The sequence below is a fragment of the Oryctolagus cuniculus genome, chromosome 2 (genome assembly GCF_964237555.1).
Source record: "Oryctolagus cuniculus chromosome 2, mOryCun1.1, whole genome shotgun sequence".
Lineage (NCBI taxonomy): Eukaryota > Metazoa > Chordata > Mammalia > Lagomorpha > Leporidae > Oryctolagus > Oryctolagus cuniculus.
In genome coordinates, this window is record NC_091433.1 from 116,485,445 (window position 1) to 116,511,799 (window position 26,355).

Consider the following 26,355-nt stretch of genomic DNA (forward strand, 5'->3'; position numbering starts at 1 on the left):
TGGCTCCTGGCTTCGGATCAGCGCGGTGCGCTGGCTGCAGCGGCCATTGGAGGGTGAACCAATGGCAAAGGAAGACCTTTCTCTCTGTCTCTCTCTCTCACTGTCCACTCTGCCTGTCAAAAAAAAAAAAAAAAAAAAAAAAAAAAAAAAAAAAAAAGAGAGAGAGCAGTGGGGAGAAAGAGAGAGATCTTCCATCCACTGCTTTACTTTCCAAATGGCCTCAATGGCCAGACTGGGCCAGGCCAAAGCCAGGAGCCCAGGAGCTTCTTCCAGTTCTCCCACATGGGTAGCAGAGGCTCAAGCACTTGGCCATCTTCTGCTTTTCCTAGGCCATTAGCAGGGAGCCAGATCAGAAATCGAGCAGCTGAGACACAGACCAGCACCCATATGGAATGCCAGCATTGCAGGCAACAGCTTTACCTGCTACATCACAATGCTGCCCCAATTAAAAAAAAATTTATTAGAAAGTCAGGTTAGGCCGGCGCCGTGGCTCAATAGGCTAATCCTCCACCTTGCGGCGCCGGCACACCGGGTTCTAGTCCCGGTTGGGGCGCCGGATTCTGTCCCGGTTGCCCCTCTTCCAGGCCAGCTCTCTGCTATGGCCAGGGAGTGCAGTGGAGGATGGCCCAGGTGCTTGGGCCCTGCACCCCATGGGAGACCAGGAAAAGCACCTGGCTCCTGGCTCCTGCCATCGGATCAGCACGGTGCACCGGCTGCAGCGGCGGCCATTGGAGGGTGAACCAATGGCAAAGGAAGACCTTTCTCTCTGTCTCTCTCTCTCTCACTGTCCACTCTGCCTGTCAAAAAAAAAAAAAAAAAAAAAAAGTCAGGTTACAGAGAGAAAGAGAGAGAGAGAACCAGAGACAGAGAGGGGAAGAGAGAGAGAGATCTTCCATCTGCTGCTTCACTCCCCAAATGGCCACAGTGGCCAGGGCTGGACCAGGCTGAAGCCAGTAGCCAAGAGCTTCTTCCAGGTCTCCCACATAGGTGGCAGGGAGACCATCTGGGCATCCTTCGCTGCTCTTCCAGGCTGTTAGCAGGGAGCTGGATCAGAAATGGAGCAGCTGGGACTCAAGCTGGCTCCTACGCAGGGTGCTGGTGTCTTGGCAGCTGCTTAACTCACTATACCACATCGCCATACCCAGAAGTTTTTAATTTTGATAAATCTAATTTATCTTTGTTTTCTTTGTTGCTTATGCTTTTGGTGTCATATCTAAGAAACTACTGCCTAATCCAAGGTCAAAAACTTTTACTCCTATGTTTTCTGCTAAGTATTTTGTAGTTTGGGCATTTTATTTAGGTCCCTGATCTATTTTGAGTTAATATTCTAAAACGGAGTGAGTTAAAAGTCCAACTTCATCTTTTGCATGTGGATAGCCAGTCACTGCAACACACACACACACACACACACACACACACACACTTTTTAAAAGTCCTTGTTTGCTAATTCTAGCATTTAGGTAAACTGTGGACCTGTTTCCACCAACTGGTTTTTCTTATAACCAAGCATTATATTTCCTTATTCCTTTAGCTTTTTATTATATACTGGATTTGGTGTATGATGCATTGCCAAAACTCCAGCTTTGTGTTGCCTTCTTGTGAATAGTGTTGAGTTTTCTTCTGGGGAGAGTCGAATTTGGCTGCTGTCCCCTGAGCCTGGGGCAGCCTGGTCTTGTGTTGGGGCAAGCATTTCAGTGTTGCCCTTAGTCCTAGAGCGTTTCTCTTGGTGCTGGGACATAATTTTTATTTCTAAGTGGTAGCCCTTCTTATGTCTTACTGGAAATTCTGGAAGCTTCCCAAACCTCTCTATAAATTGGCAGGAATTGGCCTTTAAACTCTGTTCTGTTACAGCAGGGCAGAAGCTCAGTATCTCGACTCCTTCTGCTTTCATTTAAAAAAATACACTTTTGGTTTGGAGTCTTGATTCTGTGCAGTTCAGAAGTGAGCCAAGGACATAAATGGAATTTACATGTGGATTCTTTAGGGCGGACCCTTTTGTGGCTTCCCTCTCTCTCGTATTCTTGCTCTCCACTTCCAGCATCTCTGGCAGACCCAAACTGCATTCTCCGGTTGCTTAGGCAGAGAAGACTGGATTTCTGCCCAGTGGGGGTGCAGACGGAGTGTTGTCCTGAGCCCGCATCAACCTGGACCCGCTGTGTGGTTCCCTGGCTACAGAAGCTGATTCCCTTCCTGTCTCTGCCTGCCTTTTGTTAGTCCCCAGGGTCTTCAAACGGGTGTTTTTAAACTATTTCCTTCAAAGTGTATTACTACCGTCAGCAGGTGGGTTGGTCTCATCTAGACTGCTCTGCCATTACAGGCAGCTGGGACCAGTAGACTAAGGAACTTGGACTTTGTTCTGCGCACTGGGAGGTTTTAAATGGGGAAGTCGCCTGGTGAGGTCCTACGTTGGGGAGATTTGTATGGGGATGGCTTGTAGGGCGGGTTAGTGAGGGAAAGTCAGGACACGTGGGTCGCTGCCCAATGGAAACAGAAAAGGAGAGACCTAAAGAAAGATCCGGTTTCTGGGAAGGGCCCTGTGACCGTGCCCTGAGGAAGGGCTCCCAAGTAACCAGTGAAGATGACCACTGCTCCATCAAGGAGTCTGGCCTGGGTCAGGTTCATTGTCTGCGGAGAGGCTTTCCACACTTCCTCGTCCTCACCCGATGCTGGTCCTGGAAAAGTGACCTGGCCGACTCCTGGGCCCACCTAAGTGCTATGGAAGGCCACCCGGGCTTAGTTTGACCTTGAGCCTGGGGGACGTCTTGGACTGGACTCGAGTTGGGGAAGGACAGGGTGAGTCCACGCTGAATGCAGGCTGCTCTGCCTGGACCTGTTCTTGCTATCTGTCCTTGGCCTTGTCTGCTAGCTGTGTTGCTTTCTCTTCCCACAGGTCAAGTGGATGATGTATTGGATTATATTTGCACTTTTCACCACAGCAGAGACGTTTACAGACATCTTCCTCTGTTGGTAAGTGCCCCAGGATTTGAGACATTTCAAGAGATTGTTTTACATGTGTTGGGAAAGAGGTGGGAAAGGGCTGAAGCCTCAAACAGTAGCTCAGGCCACAGATGCCAGTGCAGGAATGTGAATTGGAGCACTTTTGAAAAAAAATTTTTTTTTTTTTGACAGGCAGAGTGGACAGTGAGAGAGAGAGAGAGAGAGAGAGAGAGAGAGAGGTCTTCCTTTTGCTGTTGGTTCACCCTCCAATGGCCGCCACGGCTGGCGTGCTGCGGCCGGCGCACCGTGCTGATCCGAAGCCAGGAGCCAGGTGCTTCTCCTGGTCTCCCATGGGGTGCAGGGCCTAAGCACTTGGGCCATCCTCCACTGCCCTCCCGGGCCACAGCAGAGAGCTGGCCTGGAAGAGGGGCAACCGGGACAGAATCCGGCACCTCGACTGGGACTAGAACCCGGTGTGCCGGTGCCGCAAGGCGGAGGGTTAGCCTAGTGAGCCGCGGCGCCGGCCGAAAATGTTTTGAAAGGCTCAGTAACACAAAGAGAGAAAGAGAAAGGTAGGAAGATCTTCCATCAGCTGGTTTATTCCCCAACTGGCCTCAGGGGCCTGGGACTGGGCCAGGCTGAAGCCAGGAGCCAGGAACTTCATCCGGGTCTCCCACCCACGTACTCAGCCATCCTCTGCCGTCTTCCCAGGCGCATTAGCAGGGAGCTGGAACGGAAGCTGGGACTCAGACAGGCACTCTGATAGGAGATGCCGGCATTGCAAGTGCAGCCTAACTTGCTGTGCCACAATGCTGGCCCCTAACTGAAGCTTTGTTAATAAATTATCTAGTCTATGAAAGTTGTTCTTTCTGTTAGTATGTATTGAATGACCTTGTAAGAGCAGGTGTTGTCCCAGGCACTGGGGATATCGTGATGGATAAGATACCATTCCTCAATTAGTGTGCTTCGCAAAGAAGCATTCATTTATTAGAAAGAAAAATGGAAGGAACAAAAGAAGCAATATGCAGATGTGTGCGGTAAAATCGAGGTTTCCTTCCCACACATTTCACTAACCACTACTCACAGCTGTGTATCCTCTTTAAAAAGCTGTTTTTGTGTACATAATTTAAATTTTTTTTTAATTTATTTATTTCAAACACAGGGAGATGGAGACAGACCATTAGCTAGTTCACTCCTCAAATACCCAATGCAGCCTGGCTTAGGCCAGGCCAAGTCCGGGAGCCCAGAACTGAATCCAGTTTCCACCTGGTGGCAGGGATGCAAGTGCTTGAGCCATTGGTTACCTGCTGCTATGCAAGGTGTGTGTTAGCAGGAAGCTGGAGTCAGAAGCGGAGACTGAAACCCGGTAACTCCAGTGGGGGTGTGAGCTTCCCAAGCAACGTCTTAGCTGCCGCACCAGATGCCCCCCCCATTCTCTTTTTAATGATGCTGTTATAATATACTTAACGGTCCTCTCTTGTTTATTAAGTTTATCTTGGAAATACTTTCATATGAACGTAAATACTTGGATAGCTATCTATTTTTTAAATGGTCATGTAGTATTTCATCATATTGATGGAACATAATTTATGTAACTAAAGTCCTTTTCATAGATATTTAAGTTGTTTCCCATTTTTTTTCTCTTAAAAATACTGCAGGTATTTCTAGCAATGGAGAAATTTAAAAACATAGCTGAGTTTTTATGGATATATCGTCTTGGGTGAAGAAGTCTGTGAATAATATATTCTATAGTATGCTGTTTATGTTTAAAGAACAGGAGGGGGCAGGTGTTTGGCCTGGTAGTTAAGATAGTAATGAGAACACCCATGTCCCACGTTGCAGTACCTGGCCTCAGTTCCCAGCTCCATGTCATGACTCCAGCTCCCTGCTAATGCAGACACTGGGAGGCAGTGCTGATGGCTCAGGAAGTTGGGCTCCTGCACCCATATGGGAGACCTGGACTGAGTTCCCAGCTTCAGCCCCCTAGGCCATTGTGGAAATTTGGAGAGTGACCCAGCAGACGAGAACTCTTTCTCTCTCTCTTCTAAAAAAAAAAACTCTAAAGGCTGTGAATTTGTGCACTTGCAAATGTATATTAAAAGGTTATTTATTTATTAATGAAGGTTATTTATTTTCTTGTTCTCTAAAAGATTTATTTGTTTCAAAAAGTTACAGAGAAAGGGGGATAGACAGAGATCCTCCATCCACTGGTTTACTTTCCAAATGGCTGCAATGGCCAGGGCTGGGCCAGACCAAAACCAGGAACCAGGTAGCTTCTTCTAGGTCTCCCATTTGGGTGCAGGGTCCCAAGACTTGGGCCACCTTCCCCTGCTTTTCCCAGGCAATTAGCAGGGAGCTGGATCTAAAGAGGAGCAGCCAGGACACGAACCAGCACCTGTATGGGATGCCAGCACCATAGGCGGCAGCTTCACCTGCTATGCCACAGCCCCAGCTCCAGCCAAAATTATTTCTTTTTTTTTTTAATAGTTTTTTTTTTTTTTTTTTGACAGGCAGAGTGGACAGTGAGAGAGAGAGACCAAAATTATTTCTACAACTTGGGATCATGGGGTTGGTTTTGCATTGGGTCTGCTGTGTGAATAAATTTTGCCATCTCAGAAAAATAATAAATATATTTCCATTTTGGAAGAAATTATTCTTACCCTAAAAGGACCAATATGAACTTGCCCATGGAATGTCCTAGGTCCAGGGACAGACCTGACCACTGCTTCTGTGAGTACTGTTGTAGTCAATGTCCTGAATTACCTTAGTTTGTAGCTAAGGCTGACTTTCCCCTCCAATGGGAGAGATCACCATCTCAGCCATCGTTGCCTCAAGCTGTAGGGAAGGAATCCAGGTTTCCTAATTCCATGAATTTGTGCCTCTCTGCCCTGCAGTGTACCTAGGTAACACAGCATACTGCTAATGGCACTCAGTTTCCTTGAAAAAGTGCAGAACTCTTCCAAGCCACCTCCTCTCCCCCAGAGACCCCAGAGGAGTGCAGCCCTCTTGTGCAGAGCTACAGCACGAAGGCTCGTGTCTGATTCACAGAGATGAGGGCCGTGGGCCTGGCCCAGTCGCCATGGTGTAGTCAGTTAAACAGCATGGCCAGGCCACTCCGTACCATGCAGCCTTACCTCTGTGATGATGCCCTGCCTGTCCTCCTGGCCTCCTCACAGCACCAGGGGACAGTACTGGGCTCACCACCTCTTCCCAGGGTTCTCAGCATTTCAGCCTCGCTGCATTTTACGGGGTGGAAATCCTGTCCGATGATGCTCCTCCCTGTCGTGGACAGCACTGATGCTAGGTCTGTTTTGAGCACAGACACAGGTCTGGATAAAAGCCCTCTCTCTTCCTGACCTGCGTGGGGACCTCCCTGCTCCCTCATTTGGCCCTCCTGGCTGGAGGTGGCCAGGTAGTTCATGAGCAGGCCATGAGCGGTCTCTTGCCTTTCTCTGGTGGCCCTAGCTCTGCTTCTGCAGGGGAGGGGCTGCTCAGGAACCTTCTCTGCCTGCTTCAGCCTTCCACTGCCCGGCCACGCCCCCAGCCGGCCCCCAGCGATGAGGAGTCGGGGGCTTCTCAGGGGGAGTCAGACCCCTGGGGAATGTCAGAGCCCAGGTGCCCTTCAAGGACACCAGCTTAGCAGCTCTGAGCTAATAATAAGAATAGTAAAAGCTCCTGTCCTAAAATGATCCTGGCTTCCGGGAAGCATCTTTGACTGTTGTTCCCTTCCGGGAATGGAGCTGACCCATTGCACTCATGCTTCTCCATCGCTCGCTCTTCACTTCCCTGCCCCCCTCTTCCCACCGCCTCCTGAGAGCAGTTTCCTGTTTGTGGTTAACTTTTTAATGTCCTGATGAAAACAGTAATTTCATGGATGGTCACGGAGCAAGATAGGAGGGAGGCTTGTTTCATTACTTGTCGAGGTGATCTCATTTTTTTTTTTTTTAATTTTTTGACAGGCAGAGTGGACAGTGAGAGAGAGAGACAGAGAGAAAGGTCTTCCTTTGCTGTTGGTTCACCCTCCAATAGCCACTGCGGCCGGCGCGCTGCGGCCAGTGCACCGTGCTGATCCGATGGCAGGAGCCAGGTGCTTCTCCTGGTCTCCCATGGGATGCAGGGCCCAAGCACCTGCACCATCCTCCACTGCACTCCCTGGCCACAGCAGAGAGCTGGCCTGGAAGAGGGGCAACCGGGACAGAATCTGGTGCCCTGACCGGGACTAGAACCCCGTGTGCCAGTGCCGCAAGGCGGAGGATTAGCCTAGTGAGCCGCGGCACCGGCCGGTGATCTCATTTTGTTTTTCAAAAATTATAAAATGATACGTGCTCATGGAAAAAATAAGCTTGCAAAAGTGCACTAAACAGTCCATCTCCTCCCCCAGACCCACAGTCGCACCCTCAGAGGGCCCACTGTTCCAAGTCACTCCTGTTCTCATCTAGAAGTGCTCTAGGCACATTCCCTGCGTGTACTCTGGGCAGTGCTATGCCTGGCTCAGCCCTCTTAGACTTCACCACCCCTCCACAGTGGGCAGGGGTTGCCTTGGGAGGGAGGCGAGACTGTGCCTGTGCAGTGGGAGCCACTGTGGAGGAAATGGGGGTGTTTCTGTGGACCACCGCTGCCCACCCGCCTGCATGCGTTTCAGTGCCCAAGACTTCAGGCCCGTGCCTGGGGAGGCTATGGCTTTACCTGGGCATCAGGACATCTTTACTGTACTTTGGGCATCCAAGGCTGTCCCATCCCATCTTTATTGCAACCACTGCACTTTGCCCTTGGCACAGGAAAGCAACCCTCGACAATACGAAAAATGGATGGGTGTGGCATCATTTGAGAAAACTTTATTTATAAAAACAGACAGGCTGGGTTTGGCCCATGAGCCATGGGTTTTTGGGACCAGTGATCCATTCTAGCAAGCAACAGAGACTAACTTAAGAAAAAGGAAAGGGGCCGGCGCTGTGGCTCACTAGGCTAATCCTCCACATAGCGGCGCCGGCACACCAGGTTCTAGTCACGGTCGGGGCGCCGGATTCTGTCCCGGTTGTCCCTCTTCCAGGCCAGCTCTCTGCTGTGGCCCAGGAAGGCAGTGGAGGATGGCCCAAGTGCTTGGGCCCTGCACCCCATGGGAGAGCAGGAGCAACACCTGGCTCCTGCCTTCGGATCAGCGCGGTGCGCCGGCCGCAGCGCGCCAGCCGTGGTGGCCATTGGAGGGTGAACCAACAGCAAAAGGAAGACCTTTCTCTGTCTCTCTCACTATCCACTCTGCTTGTCAAAAAAGAAAGAAAGAAAGAAAGAGAGAGAGAGAGAGAGAGAGGGAGGGAGGGAGGGAGGCTGGCTGTGTTAGGAGATGCTTAAAATAAGTCAGGGAATGGAAACAAAATCTGAAAAACTAAGACTAAATCCCTAAAGGGAGGAGCCAGTGTCGTCAGGGACCAAGCGCTGAAGCTTAAGGGCCTGCTCCTAGCCCTGCCAGTTTTGTTTCGAAGCGCCACTTTTGCCCCTGCTGTGGGCCTCCCAGTTCCAAATTTCAGTCTCTTGTGATGTAGAGATTACTTGGAACTCAGTAGTAAGTACTGCTGTTGGCAAGTGCTCCTGGTTGTCAGCGCTTAGTACTTGGCTGTTACCTAGAGATCTTTTGGTACGAGCGCGTGGTCCAGAAGTTACCCTGCTACGCATCATTGTAGAACCTGCTGTGTGCTAGTTCTGTGCAGGTGCTGGGTGGCTCCGGCAGGGCCAGCCCCTCTCTGCAGCCTCCAGGAGAGAAAGCCATGTGGGACATTGCCAGCCCTGGGGTGGTCCAGGGCTTGAGTCCAACTGTCTCTCTTCTTCCATCCCATACTTTCATTCTGTCCTAAAGAAGGTGATCTGTGCCTCTTCCTGTTCTCTCTTTGTTTATATTGGGGGTTAGGAGCTTGCTCGGTCTTTTTTTTTTTTTTTTTTTTTAAAGATTTACTTATTTATTTGAGAGGTAGAGTTAACATTTAGTGAGAGGGAGAAACAGAGAGAAAGGTCTCCTTCCATTGGTTCACTCTCCAAATGGTCATAATGGCCAGAGCCGCACCGATCCAAAGCCAGGAGCTAGAAGCCAGGAGCTTCTTCTCAGTCTCCCACGTGGGTGCAGGGGCCCAAGGACTTGGGCCATCTTCTACTGCTTTCCCAGGCCACAGCAGAGAGCTGGATTGGAAGAGGAGCAGCCGGGACCAGAACAGGTGCCCGTATGGGATGTCGGCACCACAGGTGGAAGATTAACTCACTGCGCCATGGTGCCAGCCCCGGAGCCTGCTTTTTAAAAAATTATTTATTTATGGGTCTGGTGCTGTGGTGTAGTGGGCTAAACCTCTGCCTGCTGTGCTGGCATCCTATATGAGTGCCAGTTTGAGTCCCTGCTGCTTCTCTTCAGACCCAGCTCCCTGCTAATGGCCTGGGAAAGCAATGAACAATGGCCAAAGTCCTTGGGCCTCTGCACCTGCATGGGAGAGCGGCTCCTGGCTTTGGATCAGCCCAGCTGTGGCCATTACAGCCATTTGGGGAGAGAATCAGCGGCTGGAAGATCTGGCGCTCTCTGTCTCTCTCTCTCTCTGTAACTGCCATTCAAATGAATAAATAAATCTTAAAACAGGCAAACCAAAAAAAAATATTGTATAAAGACACATCCTACCAGCCCTAATCTCATAGCCTAGGACAAGCTCTTATAGTTTGCTATACACCGTGAGGGCGTGGACATGGGCACTGAGGTCCTCTTCCTCTTCCTCGCATAGAGGTACAACTTCCATCTATAGATAAAGAGAACACACAAACTCTACTTCTCGAGGCAGATGTCTGGCTGAGTGGCTAAGTGGCATCCCAGATTAGAGTGCCCAGGATCAAGTCCAGGCACTTCCACTTCTGACCCAGCTTCCTGCTAATGTGCCCCCTGGGAATCAGCAGGTGGTAGCTTAAGTACTTGGGTCTCTGCCAGCTGTGTGGGAGACTCTGAGTTCCCTGCTCCTGGCTTCAGCCTGGTCTAGCCCTCACTGTATTGGGCATTTGGGGTCTGGACCAGTGAATGGAAGATCTGTCTGTCGGTTTCTGCCTCTCTCTCTCTACCTTTCAGATAAAATGAAATTAGCTTTAAAAAAAGAATTATGCCTCTGGGTAATTATGCTAACAGTACATTTGCATGTGTGTGTAAAGAAGCATACACAGGAAGTTCACTTGCAGCTCTGCTGCGCAGTAACTGTCGCTCCCCCTCTTCGTGGAGGAACGACACAGGACCCTGCGCTGTTCTTTCGTCTGCTCGGCCCTCCCCGGGTTTGCTGCTGGTTCTTCCCGGGTTGGCTACTATCCCTTCCACCTCCGTGGAAGGGCAGTTCCCCCTGGCCGCATTCCCCACTTCCGCAGGGGAGCGGCACACCGCCGGCCGGCTTTCTTCGGGGGCTGCACGGGTTCCCTTAGATGTTCCCCATAGATGTTCCTGGTGCATGCCGTTTCTCTCCTCCTTTATAGTCCTTCTCTGCCAATCCCAACTCGGCTGCCCACACGCCGAGTACGCTGCTCTCCAATCAGGAGCAAGTCCTACAGTTAATTGGTTGAACTGGAGGCAGCTGTGCGGAAGCTGTTTACTTCTCTCCCAGCGCCATATTGTGGGAGAGCAGATGCATAGAATAAGTCCTAATTCGAGTAACTTAGTCTAGTCCGGATTGCTCCCCACAGATCCCCCTTTCTTTTTATTTTTTGGCGTTGATACGCGCCTGTCTTCGGTGTCCCACGGCATACACTCTGCTCTACTTGCTAGAGTTGCCACAGGCTCTTACAAGTCCTATCAGGCAAACCGAATCCGGGTCCTCTCTTCGCCATTGTAAGGAGGTTTTTAGGCGCTGATGCGTGCCTGTGTTCGGTGCCCTGCAGCGCATGCTCTGCTCTGCCCGCAGGGGCTTACAAAACCTATCAGGCAAACCGAATCCAAGCCTTCTCATTGTCTTATTGTGGGGGAGACTTATTAGTGTTGGTTCGTGCCTATCTTCGGTGACCTGCAGCTCATACTCTGGTCGAGCTTTGCTGGCGCTTACCGCCTTAAATCAGGCAGACCGAATCCAAGCCTCCTAATTGTTGCATTGTGGGGAAGCTTTACTGATGTTAATTCGTGCCTGTCTTCGGTGACCTGCGGCTAGCCGCCCAGGTGCTCATCGCCTCACTAATCGGGCAGACCGAATCCAAGCCTTCTAATTGGCATGTTGAGGGGAGGCCTTATTTTTCTCTATTTCTCTATCTCCGGGCATTTCTATTTCTCCCATTTTACTTCTGTCTGCCAACATTCCTATTTCTCTTTTACTTCTAAACTTCTGTTTCTCTTATCCCCGCAGCTTTCCGGCACCTCGCCCCGCCGGCGGGTTCCCGGCTCTGCGCCGCTTCAGCCCGCGCGCCTCTCTCATCTGCGCAGCTTCCCGGCTTTGCGCGGCTTCCCGGCTTCGCGCGCTCCGCGGTCTCCACGCTTAACCCTTTCGCGTCTGAACCACGGCCTACGCCAGCGTTCCCTATCTATTCACGCCCCGTGCTCTCTCTGCACGCGGCGGCTTCCGCGAGTAACACAGCGTAGCTTGCGTCTCCGCCACTAGGATTCAATCTAAGTTCCCCGGGCTAGCCTGGCGAATTCAACCCAGCGTACGTCTCCGCCCCACGATTTGGCTTCCCGTCCTTTGCTCCCCGGGCTAATCAGACGGATCCCAATCTGGCTTGCGTCTCAGCTTCTGGTTTCAACTTTTCGCCCCCTATTCCCGGGCTAACTTGAGAATCCCAAAGTGGCTTTCGTTTCCGCCTCGGCCTGCCCCCCGCGGCTTCAATTTCCCTAACATTTTTCTCTACCCGGTATGTTTCCCCAAGCTTTCCTCCAACGATATTCCTCCCTCATTTCTCCTGGCCTCTCCCCACAGTCCGCGTCCGAGTCTGTTTGTTCTAGCTTTCACTTTCGCTTTCGACCTTAGAGATTCCTCCCAGCTTCCCCCCGTAGTCCGTATCCGAGTCTATGCCTAGGCTTTCAATAGCTTCTTCCGGCACCCTTTTCGTCCGGCTTTTCCCTAGGCTGTTTGCTAGTCTCTCTCTCCGGTATTTTCCCTAGGCTGTTTGCTAGTCTCTCTCTCCGATATTTTCCCAATTCTTCCCGTTTCTTCCCTCCTAAGTTTCATATCCGTCCTCGGTTTCCTATCCGAGCTAGGTTTCCTAATCCGAGTCACGGCACCATTATGTCGCTCCCCCTCTTCGTGGAGGAACGACACAGGACCCTGCGCTGTTCTTTCGTCTGCTCGGCCCTCCCCGGGTTTGCTGCTGGTTCTTCCCGGGTTGGCTACTATCCCTTCCACCTCCGTGGAAGGGCAGTTCCCCCTGGCCGCATTCCCCACTTCCGCAGGGGAGCGGCACACCGCCGGCCGGCTTTCTTCGGGGGCTGCACGGGTTCCCTTAGATGTTCCCCATAGATGTTCCTGGTGCATGCCGTTTCTCTCCTCCTTTATAGTCCTTCTCTGCCAATCCCAACTCGGCTGCCCACACGCCGAGTACGCTGCTCTCCTCCAATCAGGAGCAAGTCCTACAGTTAATTGGTTGAACTGGAGGCAGCTGTGTAGAAGCTGTTTACTTCTCTCCCAGCGCCATATTGTGGGAGAGCAGATGCATAGAATAAGTCCTAATTCGAGTAACTTAGTCTAGTCCGGATTGCTCCCCACAGTAACCATGACAAATATCCATTCCTGGGGGTCCTGGGGCGATGCTTAGACCCCGTATGCAGACATTAAGGTTGAAGCAGCTTCTAGATACTGGTGTGAGTTAATCCCCACGGTGTGCTGTTAATTGTGTGGCGTGTGTGTGTTTGTGTGTGTGTGTGTGTGCAAGTGTGAGGCAAGGTATGGGAGGGGTCTTTCAGATGCTCCTGTATACAAAGGGTAGTTAAGGGAATCCTTTACATGCAGTCAGGGGACCCACAATGATGTTTCATTCTGTGACAAACTACAAGTGTGACAGTTGTCCCATGAGACTTTGTCACCTGGTGACAGCATTAGCCTTCGCTTGGGCGTTTGGGGGCGTGGATTCTGTGGTGTCCTCACAGTGGTGCAGTGGCCTGGTGGTGCCTTTCTCAGCGTGCCCCCCTGCCCGAGTGGTGCCTGACTGCACTTACATGACTGTGTGTGCCCAGCCCACATCCACCCCTGGAAGCTGATAATGCTTTTGCTTTTGAAAAAGGGGCTAGGGGTTGAGGAGGGGTGGAAGGAGACTCTGCTGTGCGCTCTGGACTTTTAAAATATTTTAATGGTGCACGCACGACCTATTTTTAAAAACTCCCTCTTCTACATGTAGATAAAAGAGCTGCAGTGTGACAGATGCCCTTGGGATGATCTGTGTGTCTTGTGTTGGTGCCCAAGCTTGCCAGACTCATTTGCTTTTCCCTCGGGGCTGGCAAAGGCTTGTTTGCAAAACAAAGGTTCCTCCGTTATTAATCACCAGAGTGTTCAGATGTGGGAGAATCGCGCCTCCGTTCCGTCAGCCCCTCTCCTCTGTGGCTGAGAAACATTAAACAACCTTGCCATGAAAGTGCCCGCTCGTTGCTAAGGAATATTTGGGAAGAGGCTGCCAAGGCGGAAAGCAACAGGCCAGGAGACTTTGATGAGAGGCGGAGGAGGTGGAGCCGTGGGAGCTACAGACCCCCCACCCCCCAAGACGAAGGAAGGGCTGGAAATTGTTCTCTTTTGTTTGGGGTTCCCTTCTCTGGGGAGGCTGCCTGATCTCTCCGACTAGCACAGGCATCTTCTGCATGGCATCCTGTTATAAGGATGCCCAGGCTTGGTGTTAGAGAGCCGTGCTGAGACCTGCAGACTGGAAAGTGACTGTCGCAAAGGAAGAAGTCTGGGAGACACTCAGAGCTCTAGAAATGGGAAACAGGGCACGGTGCGCCCAGCAGGCCACCCAGGGAAACTCAGAGCCACTTGCAGTCAGAGTGAGGAAACTGGGCAAGAGCTTTCCCCAGGAGGAATGGGCGAGGCAGGTGAGCAGCTTGGGGTGGGCTGATTTGAATGACATCAGTGGACTCTCTCTGGTTGTCTGCACCTTGGTCCTGGTGGCTGGCTGCCAGGAGCATGCGATGCCAGCAGAGGAAGTGAGTGGAGTGTGCGTTCGGAAAGTGTACTTGCAAGTGAGCTGTTTATTGTCTCTGGGAATTGGCTCACCTTGGAAGAAGCAGCCCTCCCATGGTCAGCAAGGGCCCAACTTGTCATGCATCAGAATACAGAAAATATAAAGACACGGTTAATGGTTCATATACCACAGAACTGCCAAATATGGTTGTGCAGGTTGTTCACAGCACAAGGTATCTGGCTTGAAGGAGGTGAGTGGGGTTGAGATCTAGACCAATTGTGCATGCCAGTGTGCCCACAGAACTGCATCTGGTCAAAGGGGCTGGCTGGCTCTTTCTAATGTGTTCAGAGGCACCATGTGAGCTAGCAGAGGCCCGTGGTGGCACTTGTCTCAGATGGCTGTCCTGTATTATTTGTAGGTCTTGTATCCATCTCGTTGGTGTTTCTGGATGCTCCCAGAAGACAGGGATGAGGTCTTCTTTGCTTGCCATTGTCTCCCCAGAGCTCGGCACCAGCTGGCACATACGGGTGCTGGATGTGTGTTTGTGGGGTAAATAAATGAATGGGCTGGAAGGTGTGCAAGGTTTCATGTACCACAGTTGTGTGCACCTGTCCCCCAGGCTCTTCTCACACTTGGCATCCAAAGGATCAAATCTGTCCACCCTGACTTGAGTAGGGGAGTACATTCTCCTTCCCGGTAAGCACTGGGCTCCTGGCTGTGCCTCTCTGGGCCAAGAAGGCAGCTAAGAAGCAAGTGCCTTCTATCCTCAGTCTCGAGATTGTCAGTAACTCCTCCTAGTGCCTGTGTCTTCTTGGCCACGAGTGAAGAGTGATTGACTCATTGGATATATGGGTGAGAACCTGGTCTTCTAACGTGACTGGTGCAGCCCCAGCACCAACCTAGATGAACATTGCCATGCAGGAGGTATCTGTTATTGCCAGGCAGGTTCTCAGGGTGATTGCTGGACAGAACCTGGTCCCTGGTCTGCTTTGACAATAAAAGAAAACACAAGAGGCAAATGTTGGGCACGGTGGTTAAGACACTGCTGGGTGCTCCCATTACCAGAATGTATGGGTTCAAGTCCCTGCTCTACCTCCAATTCCAACTTCCTGCTAATCCATACTCTGAGAGGCAGCAGGTGAAGGGTCAAGTACTTGGGTCCCTGTGCCCTCATGGGAGACCGGGATTGAGCTCTGGGCTCCTGGCTTCAGCCTGGCCCAGCCTTGGTTGTTGCAGGCATTTGGGGAGTGAGCCAGAGGATGGGAGTTTCTCTCTGTCTCTCTGCCTTTCAAATAAAAACAAAGAATAGATAGAAAGAGAATGAAGGGAAGGAAAGAAAAGGAAAGCCTGCTTTCAAAGAGAGGCCTGAGGGTTATGTGGTGTGTGTGTACACGTGTCTAGTGGAGGAAGGAAGAGCTTGGGGACCTTGCATCCTGGGGGTCCAGAGGCCTGCAGGCCACCCACCAGGTCTCCTCATTCACAGGCCCCGGGCAGAGCTGCTCAGAACCTAATGGAATGTGTGTTTTGTTGTCTCTGCAGGTTTCCATTCTATTATGAACTAAAAATAGCATTTGTAGCCTGGCTGCTGTCTCCCTACACAAAGGGCTCCAGCCTCCTCTACAGGAAGTTTGTGCATCCCACACTGTCGTCAAAGGAAAAGGTAATCCCTGCCTGCTGCTTTGCCTCTCACTCCTTCCTGCAAGTGAAAAGTGAAAAGGAGAAGTTGATAAGTAAAAAGGACGGAGGATCTTACAGCAAGAGACCTCTCAGTTAACTCTTTGTCTGCCCCAACTTTTACAGCTATGATTTTACTTAGACTATTTAAAATTTTTACATAGAACAGTCTTTTTAAAATACTTTAAGGGGCCGGTGCTGTGGGATAGCAGATAAAGCCACTGCCTGCAGTACCAGCATCCCCATATGGGCTCTGATTCAAGACCTGGCTGCTCCTCTTCTGATCCAGCTCTCTGCTATGGCCTAGAAAAGCAGTAGGAGATGACCCAAGTCCTTGGGCCCCTGCACCCGTGTGGGAGACCAAGAAGAAGCTCCTGGGTCCTGGCTTCAGATGGGCACAGCTCCAGCCATTACGGCCAATTGGGGAGTGAACCAGCAGATGGAGGACCTCTCTCTGCCTCTCCTTCTCTCTCTGTGTGACTCTGATTTTCCAATAAATAAATAAATCTTTAAAAATAAAATACCTTAAAAACTTAACATAGATAAAGTATTTATATTCCTAGACCTTAAATGTGTTGACACGTAAGACATGTCTAGTCTGTCTTCGTAATGACCCAGGATGCTAGAACTGTTTCCAGGAGCCAGCTCTGTTGTGTGGCAGGTGCAGCCTCTGCTTGTGATGCCAACGTCCCCTACCAGAGCACCGGTTCAAGTTCTGTTTGCTCTGCGTCTCTGATCCAACTCCCTGCTAGTACACCTGGGAAAGCAGTAGAAGATGGCCCAAGTGGCTGGGTCCCTGCCACCAACATAGGAGACCCATTTGGAGTTCCAGGCTCCTAGATTTGACCTGGTCCAGCCCCAGCCGTTGTGGCCATTTGGGAGGTTAACCAGCAGATGGAAAATCTTTCTCTGTCTTTCCAATAAATAAATAAATCTTTAAAAAATAAAAAAGAACTGTTGCTATAATGCTAGATATTTAGGTTATCTCTATCTTTAATAAAAAAAGATTTATTCTATTTTATTTGAAAGACAGAGTGACAAAGAGGGAGGGAGGGAAGGAGAAAGAGAGAGCGAGTGAGAGTGAGATCTTTCCCACCTGCTGGGCACAACAGCTGGGTCTGGGCCAAGCCCAAACCAGGAGCCTAGAACTTTATCAGGTTCTCACATGTAGGTGGGCCATCTTTTGCTGCTTTCCCAGGTACATTAGCAGGCAACTGAATTGGAAGCAGAGCAGCCAGGACTTGAACCAGTGCTCTGATAGGGGATGCACAGCCTAACCCGCTGCACCACAATGCTGGCCCCACATTGTTTTTTCATGTTGTAGATAACTCTGTAGTGAATACAATCAAGCAAGGAGTTTAGTTCCTTCTGTCGCTCCCCCTCTTCGTGGAGGAACGACACAGGACCCTGCGCTGTCCTTTTGTCTGCTCGGCCCTCCCCGGGTTTGCTGCTGGTTCTTCCCGGGTTGGCTACTGTCCCTTCCACCTCCGTGGAAGGGCAGTTCCCCCTGGCCACATTCCCCACTTCCGCAGGGGAGCGGCACACCGCCGGCCGGCTCTCTCGGGGGCTGCACAGGTGTTCCTTCAGATGTTCCCCTTAGATGTTCCTGGTGCGTGCCGTCTCTCTCCTCCTTTATAGTCCTCCTCTGCCAATCCCAACTCGGCTGCCCACACGCCGAGTACGCTGCTCTCCTCCAATCAGGAGCAAGTCCTACAGTTTATTGGCTGAACTGGAGGCAGCTGTGTAGAAGCTGTTTTCTTCTCTCCCAGCGCCATATTGTGGGAGAGCAGGTGCATAGAATAAGTCTTAATTCCAGTAACAGTCTAGTCCGAGCTGCTCCCCACAGATCCCCCTTTCTTTTTATTTTTTGGCGTTGATACGCGCCTGTCTTCGGTGTCCCGCGGCACACACTCTGCTCTACTTGCTAGAGTTGCCACAGGTTCTTACAAGTCCTATCAATCAGGCAAACCGAATCCGGGTCCTCTCTTCGCCATGTTGTGAGGAGGTTTTTAGGCGCTGATGCGTGCCTGTGTTCGGTGCCCTGCAGCACATGCTCTACTCTGCTAGAACTGCCTGCAGGTGCTTACAAAACCTATCAGGCAAACCGAATCCAAGCCTTCTCAGCGCCATATTGTGGGGAGGCTTATTGGTGTTGATTCGTGCCTATCTTCGGTGACCTGCAGCTCATACTCTGGTCGAGCCGCCTGTTGGTGCTTACCGCCCTAATCAGGCAGACCGAATCCAAGCCTTCTCATTGCCATGTTGTGGGGTGACTTATTGGTGTTGATAACGTGCCTGTTTTCGGTGACCTGCGGCGCATAAGCTGCTAGCCGCCCGCAGGTGCTCACCGCCTCACTAATCAGGCAGACCGAATCCAAGCCTTCTAATTGCAGTATTGTGGGGAGGCCTTTCTATTTCTCTACTTCTCTATCTCTGGGCATTCCTATTTCTCCCATTTTACTTCTATCTTCCAGTATTCCTATTTCTCTCATTTTACTTCTAAACTTCTGTTTCTCTTATCCCCACGGCTTCCCGGCGCCCGCCCCGAGGCCGCCTCTCGGTGGCTTTCCGGCTCTGAGCCGCTTCAGCCCGCGCCTCTCTCATCTGCGCGGCTCGGCTTTGCGCGCACACTCCGCGGTTATGCACTAGCCCCGCGTTCCCTATCTACTTGAGCCCCGCACGCTCTGTCTGCGCGTGGCAGCCTCCGCGAGTCACACAGCGTAGCTTGCGTCTCCGCCATTAGCATTCAATCCAAGTTCCCCGGGCTAGCCTGGCGAATTCAACCCAGCTCACGTCTCCGCCCCACGATCTGGCTTCCCGTCCTTTGCTCCCCGGGCTAATCAGACGGATCCCAATCCGGCTTACATTTCCGCTTCTGGTTTCAACTTTTCGCCCCCTATTCCCGGGCTAACTTGAGAATCCCAAAATGGCTTTCGTCTCCGCCTCGGCCTGCCCCCCGCGGCTTCAATTTCCCTAACATTTTTCTCTACCCGGTATGTTTCCCCAAACTTTCCTCCAACAATACTCCTCCCTCATTTCTCCTGGCCTCTCCCCACAGTCCGCATCCGAGTCTGTTTGTTCTAGGTTTCACTTTCGCTTTCGACCTTAGAGATTTCTCCCAGCTTCCCCCCGTAGTCCGTATCCGAGTCTATGCCTAGGCTTTCAATAGCTTCTTCCGGCACCTTTTTCGTCCGGCTTTTCCCTAGGCTGTTTGCTAGTCTCTCTCTCTGGTATTTTCCCATTTCTTCCCGTTTCTTCCCTCCTAAGTTTCCTATCCGTCCTAGGTTTCCTATCCGAGTCACGGCACCATTATGTCGCTCCCCCTCTTCGTGGAGGAGCGACACTGAACCCTGCCTAGGCTTCATATCCGAGTCACGGCACCATTATGTCGCTCCCCCTCTTCGTGGAGGAACGACACAGGACCCTGCGCTGTCCTTTCGTCTGCTCGGCCCTCCCCGGGTTTGCTGCTGGTTCTTCCCGGGTTGGCTACTGTCCCTTCCACCTCCGTGGAAGGGCAGTTCCCCCTGGCCACATTCCCCACTTCCGCAGGGGAGCGGCACACCGCCGGCCGGCTCTCTCGGGGGCTGCACAGGTGTTCCTTCAGATGTTCCCCTTAGATGTTCCTGGTGCGTGCCGTCTCTCTCCTCCTTTATAGTCCTCCTCTGCCAATCCCAACTCGGCTGCCCACACGCCGAGTACGCTGCTCTCCTCCAATCAGGAGCAAGTCCTACAGTTTATTGGTTGAACTGGAGGCAGCTGTGTAGAAGCTGTTTTCTTCTCTCCCAGCGCCATATTGTGGGAGAGCAGGTGCATAGAATAAGTCTTAATTCCAGTAACAGTCTAGTCCGAGCTGCTCCCCACACCTTCCTTCAAGCATCTTAGAATAAATTCTCAAAAATGACGTGACTGGGCCAAAAGATTCCGACACCGCGTCATTCATTACTTTCTGAACTGATTGTGTAGTAGGATTCTTCAACACCAAATAGGAGCGCTGGGGGTGTCTTGGCAGATTCATTTCTCTTGCTTCTGAAAGTTTGGACTTCTAGAGGAAGGCTTTGGAAGAGCAGGCTACTGTAGACATTTCTGGGCCAGCGCCACGGCTCACTTGGCTAATCCTCCGCCTGCAGCGCTGGCACCCTGGGTTCTAGTCCCGGTTGCTCCTCTTCCAGTCCAGCTCTCTGCTGTGGCCCAGGAAGGCAGTAGAGGCCAGGAAGGCAGTGGAGGATGGCCCAAGTGCTCGGGTCCTGCACCAGCATGGGAGACCAGGAGGAAGCACCTGGCTCCTGGCTTCGGATCAGCACAGCATGCCAGCCATAGCAGTCATTTTGGGGGGTGAACCAATGGAAGGAAGACCTTTCTCTCTGTCTCTCTCTCACTGTCTAACTCTACCTGTCAAAAAAAAAAAAGGCATTTCTGAAAATCCTGGTAGGAACCAGGACCACAGCACTTCCTGTCTCCCAAGGGTAGGATTTGTTTTGACCTGGCTGTCAAATCCCTTCTCTTACTACTTCCTCAAATGTTAGGCCTCTCTGAGTCCCCCCATGTCATTCCCGTTGAAGTCAAGGTGACTCCTTCGAGCTGGGTGGTGGGGTGAGGCTGTCACAATGAGGGGGCTTGCTCCTGCGACTTCCTAAGGAAGCCTTCTAAATAGGGAATCCAGCAGGGGCTTGCTGACCCCTGCCAACACACCTCAAAGCAAAGGAAACCCACTAAGGTGCTGGACTTCAAACAAGACAGAGGCCCAATGTCATTGTCCTGCTGAACTTGAAATGAGCCACTGTGGTGATAAAACAATCGGCAGCCTCAGAACATGGAAACAAAAAGAGTAAACCAGAGTCAATATAAATCCAACTAATAACGTTATTTGGTCCCTGAAGGAGACCTCAGTCTATTTTCTGCCTCACCTTGACCTCGTTTTATGACACTGTATGACTACTAATTTCTACTTCTGTTTCAGTGTCCATAAAGTGACTTCCCTTATCACCAAATTAGCACCCATTTCCTTCTGCCTCCTGATCCCTGCCATCAGTAGACATGTCGGGGTAATATTTGGTTACAGAACCAAACAACTGGAATAACAGCATCTTAGGATTGCATGGGTCCAGGCCCTTCAAGATAAAGAAGCTGACAATTTATCACTTAATTTTTTTAAGATTTTATTTTTATTTATTTGAAAGGCAGAGTTACAAAGAGAGAGAGAGAAGACATCTTCCATCCTTTGGTTCACTCCTCAAATGGCTACAACAGCTAGAACTGGGCTGATGCAAAGCTAGGAGCCAGGAGCTTCTTCCGGGTCTCCCACATGGATGCAGGGGCCTAAGGACTTGGGCCATCTTCCACTGCTTTCCCAGACCATAGCAGAGAGCTGGATTAGAAGTGGAGCAGCGGGGACACAAACTGGTGCCCATATGGGATGCTGGCTCTGCACGTGGAGGCCGTCCCAACACTTTATCACTTATTGAAAGTACCCTCTGTGTTCCATAGTTTACTGGGATTGCCTCATTTGATCCTCACCCTGCTCAGTGAGTGAGGTGTTGTCACCATCCTCATTTTTCAGAAGACAAAGCTATGTGTGGAGAAGTGAAGTGCTTGCCAAAGTCTGACGGTTCCTGGCAGGTCCAAGGTTAGAAAAGTCTTGGCATCCTCTTTGCCCCTGGTTTTCTGAGTGTTATAAAGAGCAGCTGTGGGTGTCAAGGCTCAACATGCATATGAGGAGCCCCCAAAGATCTCCCTGGAAGGCTTGAGGGCTACAGAAAACCAACCCAGGGTATCGCTGCAGGAGTAAGTTTCCCACTCCACTGTGTCTCTTCTGTTCTCCCACACAGCTGCCAAGTGTCCCCAGTGAGAATCCGCGGTGGGGCAGGCTGCTGTGCCCAGCGCTCATGAGAGAGGAGAGAGGACAGAGATGCATCTGAGCCTGGTTTTTCTTTTGACAGGAGATCGACGATTGCCTGGTTCAAGCAAAAGACCGAAGTTACGATGCCCTTGTGCACTTTGGGAAGCGGGGCTTGAACGTGGCCGCCACAGCGGCTGTGATGGCTGCTTCTAAGGTACTGTGCTGGGCCCCCGACCACTGGCGCTGGGCGGGGTCTCACTCCCTCCCATCTGCCCTGTTTGTGTAGCTCCCACAGAACAGGCTGAGGACCCATCGGGTGCACCTTGTGTTTTTGGGGCCCCTTTGGAACTCTGAAATGGTGAATCTTGTCACTGAGAATCTGTGCACAGGCACAGTCGCCCCCACTCACATCCCAGACGCGTGCTCCATCATGACTTCCCTGAGCCCCTGAAACTCCCCGGGGAGCCAAGATCGGGAATCTCTGACTTCCTTGGGAGAAAGGGAAGAAGGAAGTGGAGGGAGAGGAGTGCCTCTCTGCAGTTTCCCAGGGTGTAAACTCAAAGTGGACGGGTCGAGAGACCACCTGAGCAAGTGGGTGGTCTCCTTGCCCATGGCCCCGTGGATCAAGGGGAGGGGTCCCGGAGTGAGCTGAGTTGTCCCAGCATGCAGTTGGGTGAGCTGTGTAGCAGCAATGACTAAGCTGGAGTGGTTGAACGGAACTGCTCCTGGGGGTGTTGTGATACAAACATTGCTTCTTTCTCTTTCCTACCCAGTCCTTTCTGGGAGTACCCCGCGTTCCCTGTCTCCTATCACTCTCTTGGTCATTGGTCAGTTTCTCATTATGTGTTCAGACCTGAAAATTCAACAGGTCACACATTTCCTCCCAGAGTCAAGTCAGCAGATTGCCCTAGGTTCCCAGGGACAACCCTTTCCCTGAAATCCCGATGTGGAATAGGGGTCTGTTCCGGCGGGGGGTGGAGACAAGGCAGCTACACAAGTACTGAGGGGCAGTGCAAGGGCTGGGAGGTGGGTTGTCTTAGCATAGGGAGGGTTCACATCCTGGGTGGTGCTGTGAGGGTCTGGGGCCCCTTGGTGCAGGCCTTGGTGCTTCATGGGCCCCGAGTAGACAGCAGCATGGAGGATGCCGAAAGTCAGGTGGGTCAGGGGACTGAGCTTGCTTTCTGTGCGTGAACCAGAGAGGGCTCTTCTGGGAGGAGGACTCGGTATGCAGGGACAAGCACCTTCCACTGAAGTCAAGGAGTTCTGCAGGGAGCTGAGGGAGAGGAACAAGGACTAGCTCCTTCTCTAATGCACACTTAGTGAGTGGGCCCCGGTCCTGCAGCTGGCATCGTGAGGGCCCTGCATGGCAGGGTGCTGGATGGAGTGAAGGGAATTCCACTTTGGTACCCCAAGGAGATCCGTTAGGGTTTATGAAGAGCAGTGAATTCTAAGAACCTTCCATTTGAGATACAACCCTTTGATGCTTTTATTTTTAAGCTGAATTCAGAATCACCAAATTCTTAGTTCATCGGGCCAACATAAAGCTTCAGGAACCCTCTCTCTAGCTCATCCCCTCTGCTCTGAGCCTCGGTTCTGTCGGTGAGTGTGATGAGTGTAGGCAGGTGTATGTGTCACAGTGGCTCTTCAGCCACGTGTGAGTAAATTGGATTCTGATGGAACTCCCATGGGGCCACAGGTTTTCAGGTTGACCTCCAACTGGAGCAGCCTCTGTCCCGGTACCTGGTCAGCTTGTCACTGCCCACCTCTCTGAGTGCCTGTGACTCCTCCAGCCAGGCACCCTGAAAAATACCTCAAACCGGAGGCAGATAGAAGCAACTGTTCATTAGTTCTTGCTAGCTGGGCAGGAGGAATGGGGGGGGGGGGTTCTGCTTTCTGTTGAATTTGGTCTCATATGGGAAACTTTTCTGCTTTTTCTCTAAATATGAACATCGAGAGAGACCATATCTTTTCTTCCAAAAATAATTCCCTCTATTTCTGGAACAGATACGTACTTTTAAAAACAACCAAAAAAGATGACGAAGAAGTAATATCTAAAAATCCAATCCAACTGGCGTGTGCGCTGGTGGTTTCCGTAGCAACTGTGGCTTGCGCAGGTGGTGGGGGGTGTGACTCACCCGGGTGTCCAAATCTGGCTGCGATGCCCACAGCACCCAGGAAGCTCTGCTTACTGTTTTTCAGTAATTCCTCTGGAGTGCTGGATCAGGATATCAGGCCGTGGGCCATGCCTGACTATTTTTACCAAGCTTCCAAGATGAGTTTTAGGCAGCCGGCTCTGCCCAGGTCACTATCAGCGCTCCGTCCAGAGCCTTCGGAGCAGAGACGATTAGGATTAGAAGGGTGAGCTTCTGAGCCACTGCTGCGGTGCAGGTTTAGCTCCTTGCAAGCATTAACTTTGTGTGTGAGTGTGTTGGGGGGGTGGGGGTGTCAGGAAATGTTGATTTCCCCCACACTTAATGCCAGTTGAGGAACACAGTCATATGCCAATTAATGACAGCTGTGTTCGGAGAGATGCGTCATTAGGTGGTTTCACTGTTGTGCGATCGATCACAGAGTGTACTCACGGAAGCATCGTGGCATGGTCTGCCACATGCCTGGGCCAGGTAGCATCCGCCATGGTCGTGTGCACAGTCCATCTCTGACCAACACGTCCTCCTGTGGCCACTGGCTGCCATGGTTCTTGCCCCTCTGTTGTGTGTGCCAGAGTCCAGCACAGTGCTGTTCACCTAGCCAAGCCCTTAGCCCTTAGCCAAGCCCTTGTTGATGACCCCAGGGGACTAGCTGGAGCGCTTGCCTGGAAAAGGACACCCTGCCCAGTCACCTGTGCCGGGGGTGACCATGTAGTTTATTGTTCAAACCAGGACACGTCTGAGCATGAAAGAGGGGCAGTGAAAGTGACCCTGTCCCAAGCCTGTGGAGATTTCTGATTGCCCTACCCATGGCTTCGTTTTCAGTCTCTTAGACCTGCCTGTCTTGTCCCAGAAAGAAAACCTCAGCTCACTAATCAGTTCTCACTCAGTATCTACTGCATTTAGTTGAGGGGATGAGAGAGGGCGTGATGGGGGTGGAAGGCACTGTCTTTGCTCTGACGACTGAGTGGAGGCTCCATCAGGGGACAGACCAAAGAGCCACCCCCCCCCCTTCTGTTTTCTCTCCTTGGATACTTCCAGGAAGAAACTGAGAGTGAAAGATCTTTAACTGTACTTTCATTCTTTTTGGAAAAAAAAATGATTTGTTTGTTTGTTTAGCAAGCAGAGTGACAGAGAATGAGAGAGGGAAAAAAAATCTTCTATTCTCTGGTTCACTCCACAAATGCCCAGAACAGCCAGGATTGGGCCAGGCTGAAGCCGGGAGCTCCTGGCAGGTCTCCCGCAAGTACCTGGGCCGTCTGCTGCTGCCTCCCAGGATGTACTGGCAGGAAACAGGATCAGAAGTGTAGAGTAGCTAGGACTTGAACCAGGCACTCTGAAGTGAGGTACAGGCATCTCAAGTGGTGGCCTAACCCACTGCACCACAGCGCCTGCCCCCTTTAAATGTTTTTACAAACACTTTTTAAGGGGCTCTGATGTGGCGCAGCATGTTAAGCAGCCGCTTGTGAGGCCGGCATCCCAGGAGTCCTGGCTGCTCCACTTCCTATCCAGCTCCCTTGCTGATGCCCAGGGAAGAAGAAGAGGATGGACCAAGTGCTTGGGCCCAGACTGAGCTCCAGGCCCAGCCCAGACATTGTGGCCATTTCGGGAGCGAACCAGTGGATAATTCTCTTTCTCTCTCTGTCTCTCCATTTCTGTCACTCTGCCTTTCAAGTAAATTAAATAAAATAAACCTTAGAAGTTTCAAAAAATTTTATATTTGAGGAGGAGGAGAGAGAGTGAAAGCAAGAAAGTGAGAGAGACATTTGCAGTATGCTGGTTTACTCCCAAATGTCCAGGAGTCTGGAACTTAATCCAGATCTCCCATGTGGGTGACGGGGACCCAACTATTTGAACCATCATCTTTTCTTCCCAGGGTGTACCTTAGCAGGAAGTTGGGATCAGGAGCAGAGCTGGGACTTGAACCCAGGCACTCCAGTACAGGGTATGGGCATCCTGAGCAGTGTTTTAGCCATTCCATGAATTGCTTGCCTCTTAATCGCTTTTAAAAAATATTTTACTAGGGCTAGTGTTGTGGCTAGGGTTAGGCCACCACTTCCAATCCAGCTCCCTCTGATGTGCCTGGAAAAGCATCAGAAGATGGCCCAAGTACCTGGGCTCCTGCCACCCATGTGGGAGACCCAGAAGAAACTCCTGGTTCCTGACTTCTGCATGGCCCAGCCCTGACTGTTGTAGCCATTTGGGGAGTGAATCAGCAGGTGGAAGATCTCTCTATTTCTACCTCTCACTATATATAACTCTGCCTTTCAAATAAATAAAAATTTTTAAAAAATTTTTATTAACAATAATTGTATACATATTTATAGGCTACAGTGGACATTTCAGCACATGTATACAGTGTGTTCTGATTACATCAGGGTACTCAAAGTTTCCCCTTCTTTGACTTCACTTTGTGATCGGAGCCTTGGACCTCTTCTGTTTGCTCACGAAAGGTGGTTCTGAACTGTAGTCACCCACTACACTGTGTGACACTAGGAACTTATTCCTTCTCTCTGCCCCTACCTGGTAACTTTTATCCAAACTCTCACTATCCCTCCTACGCCTCCCAGCCTCTAGTAATCACTTCTCTGTGTTCAGATTTGGGTTTGTTTGTTTGTTTGTTTTAGCACCACACATAAGGAAGAACATGTGGTATTTGTCCTTCTGTGT

At 51.2% G+C, this 26,355-nt stretch overlaps 1 protein-coding gene across 5 annotated transcripts in view; it reads left to right on the forward strand.

Annotated features, from left to right (window-relative positions):
- The window catches only part of REEP1 (receptor accessory protein 1), a 128,889-nt gene that overhangs the window by 71,767 nt on the left and 30,767 nt on the right, over positions 1-26,355 (forward strand). For all 5 annotated transcript variants that reach the window (XM_008254156.4, XM_017340317.3, XM_070068838.1 and 2 more), the window contains exons 3-5: positions 2,891-2,967; positions 15,568-15,688; positions 21,639-21,752. In XM_008254156.4, coding sequence (XP_008252378.1) covers positions 2,891-2,967; positions 15,568-15,688; positions 21,639-21,752 — 312 coding nt within the window. The remainder of the gene's footprint in view (positions 1-2,890; positions 2,968-15,567; positions 15,689-21,638; positions 21,753-26,355) is intronic.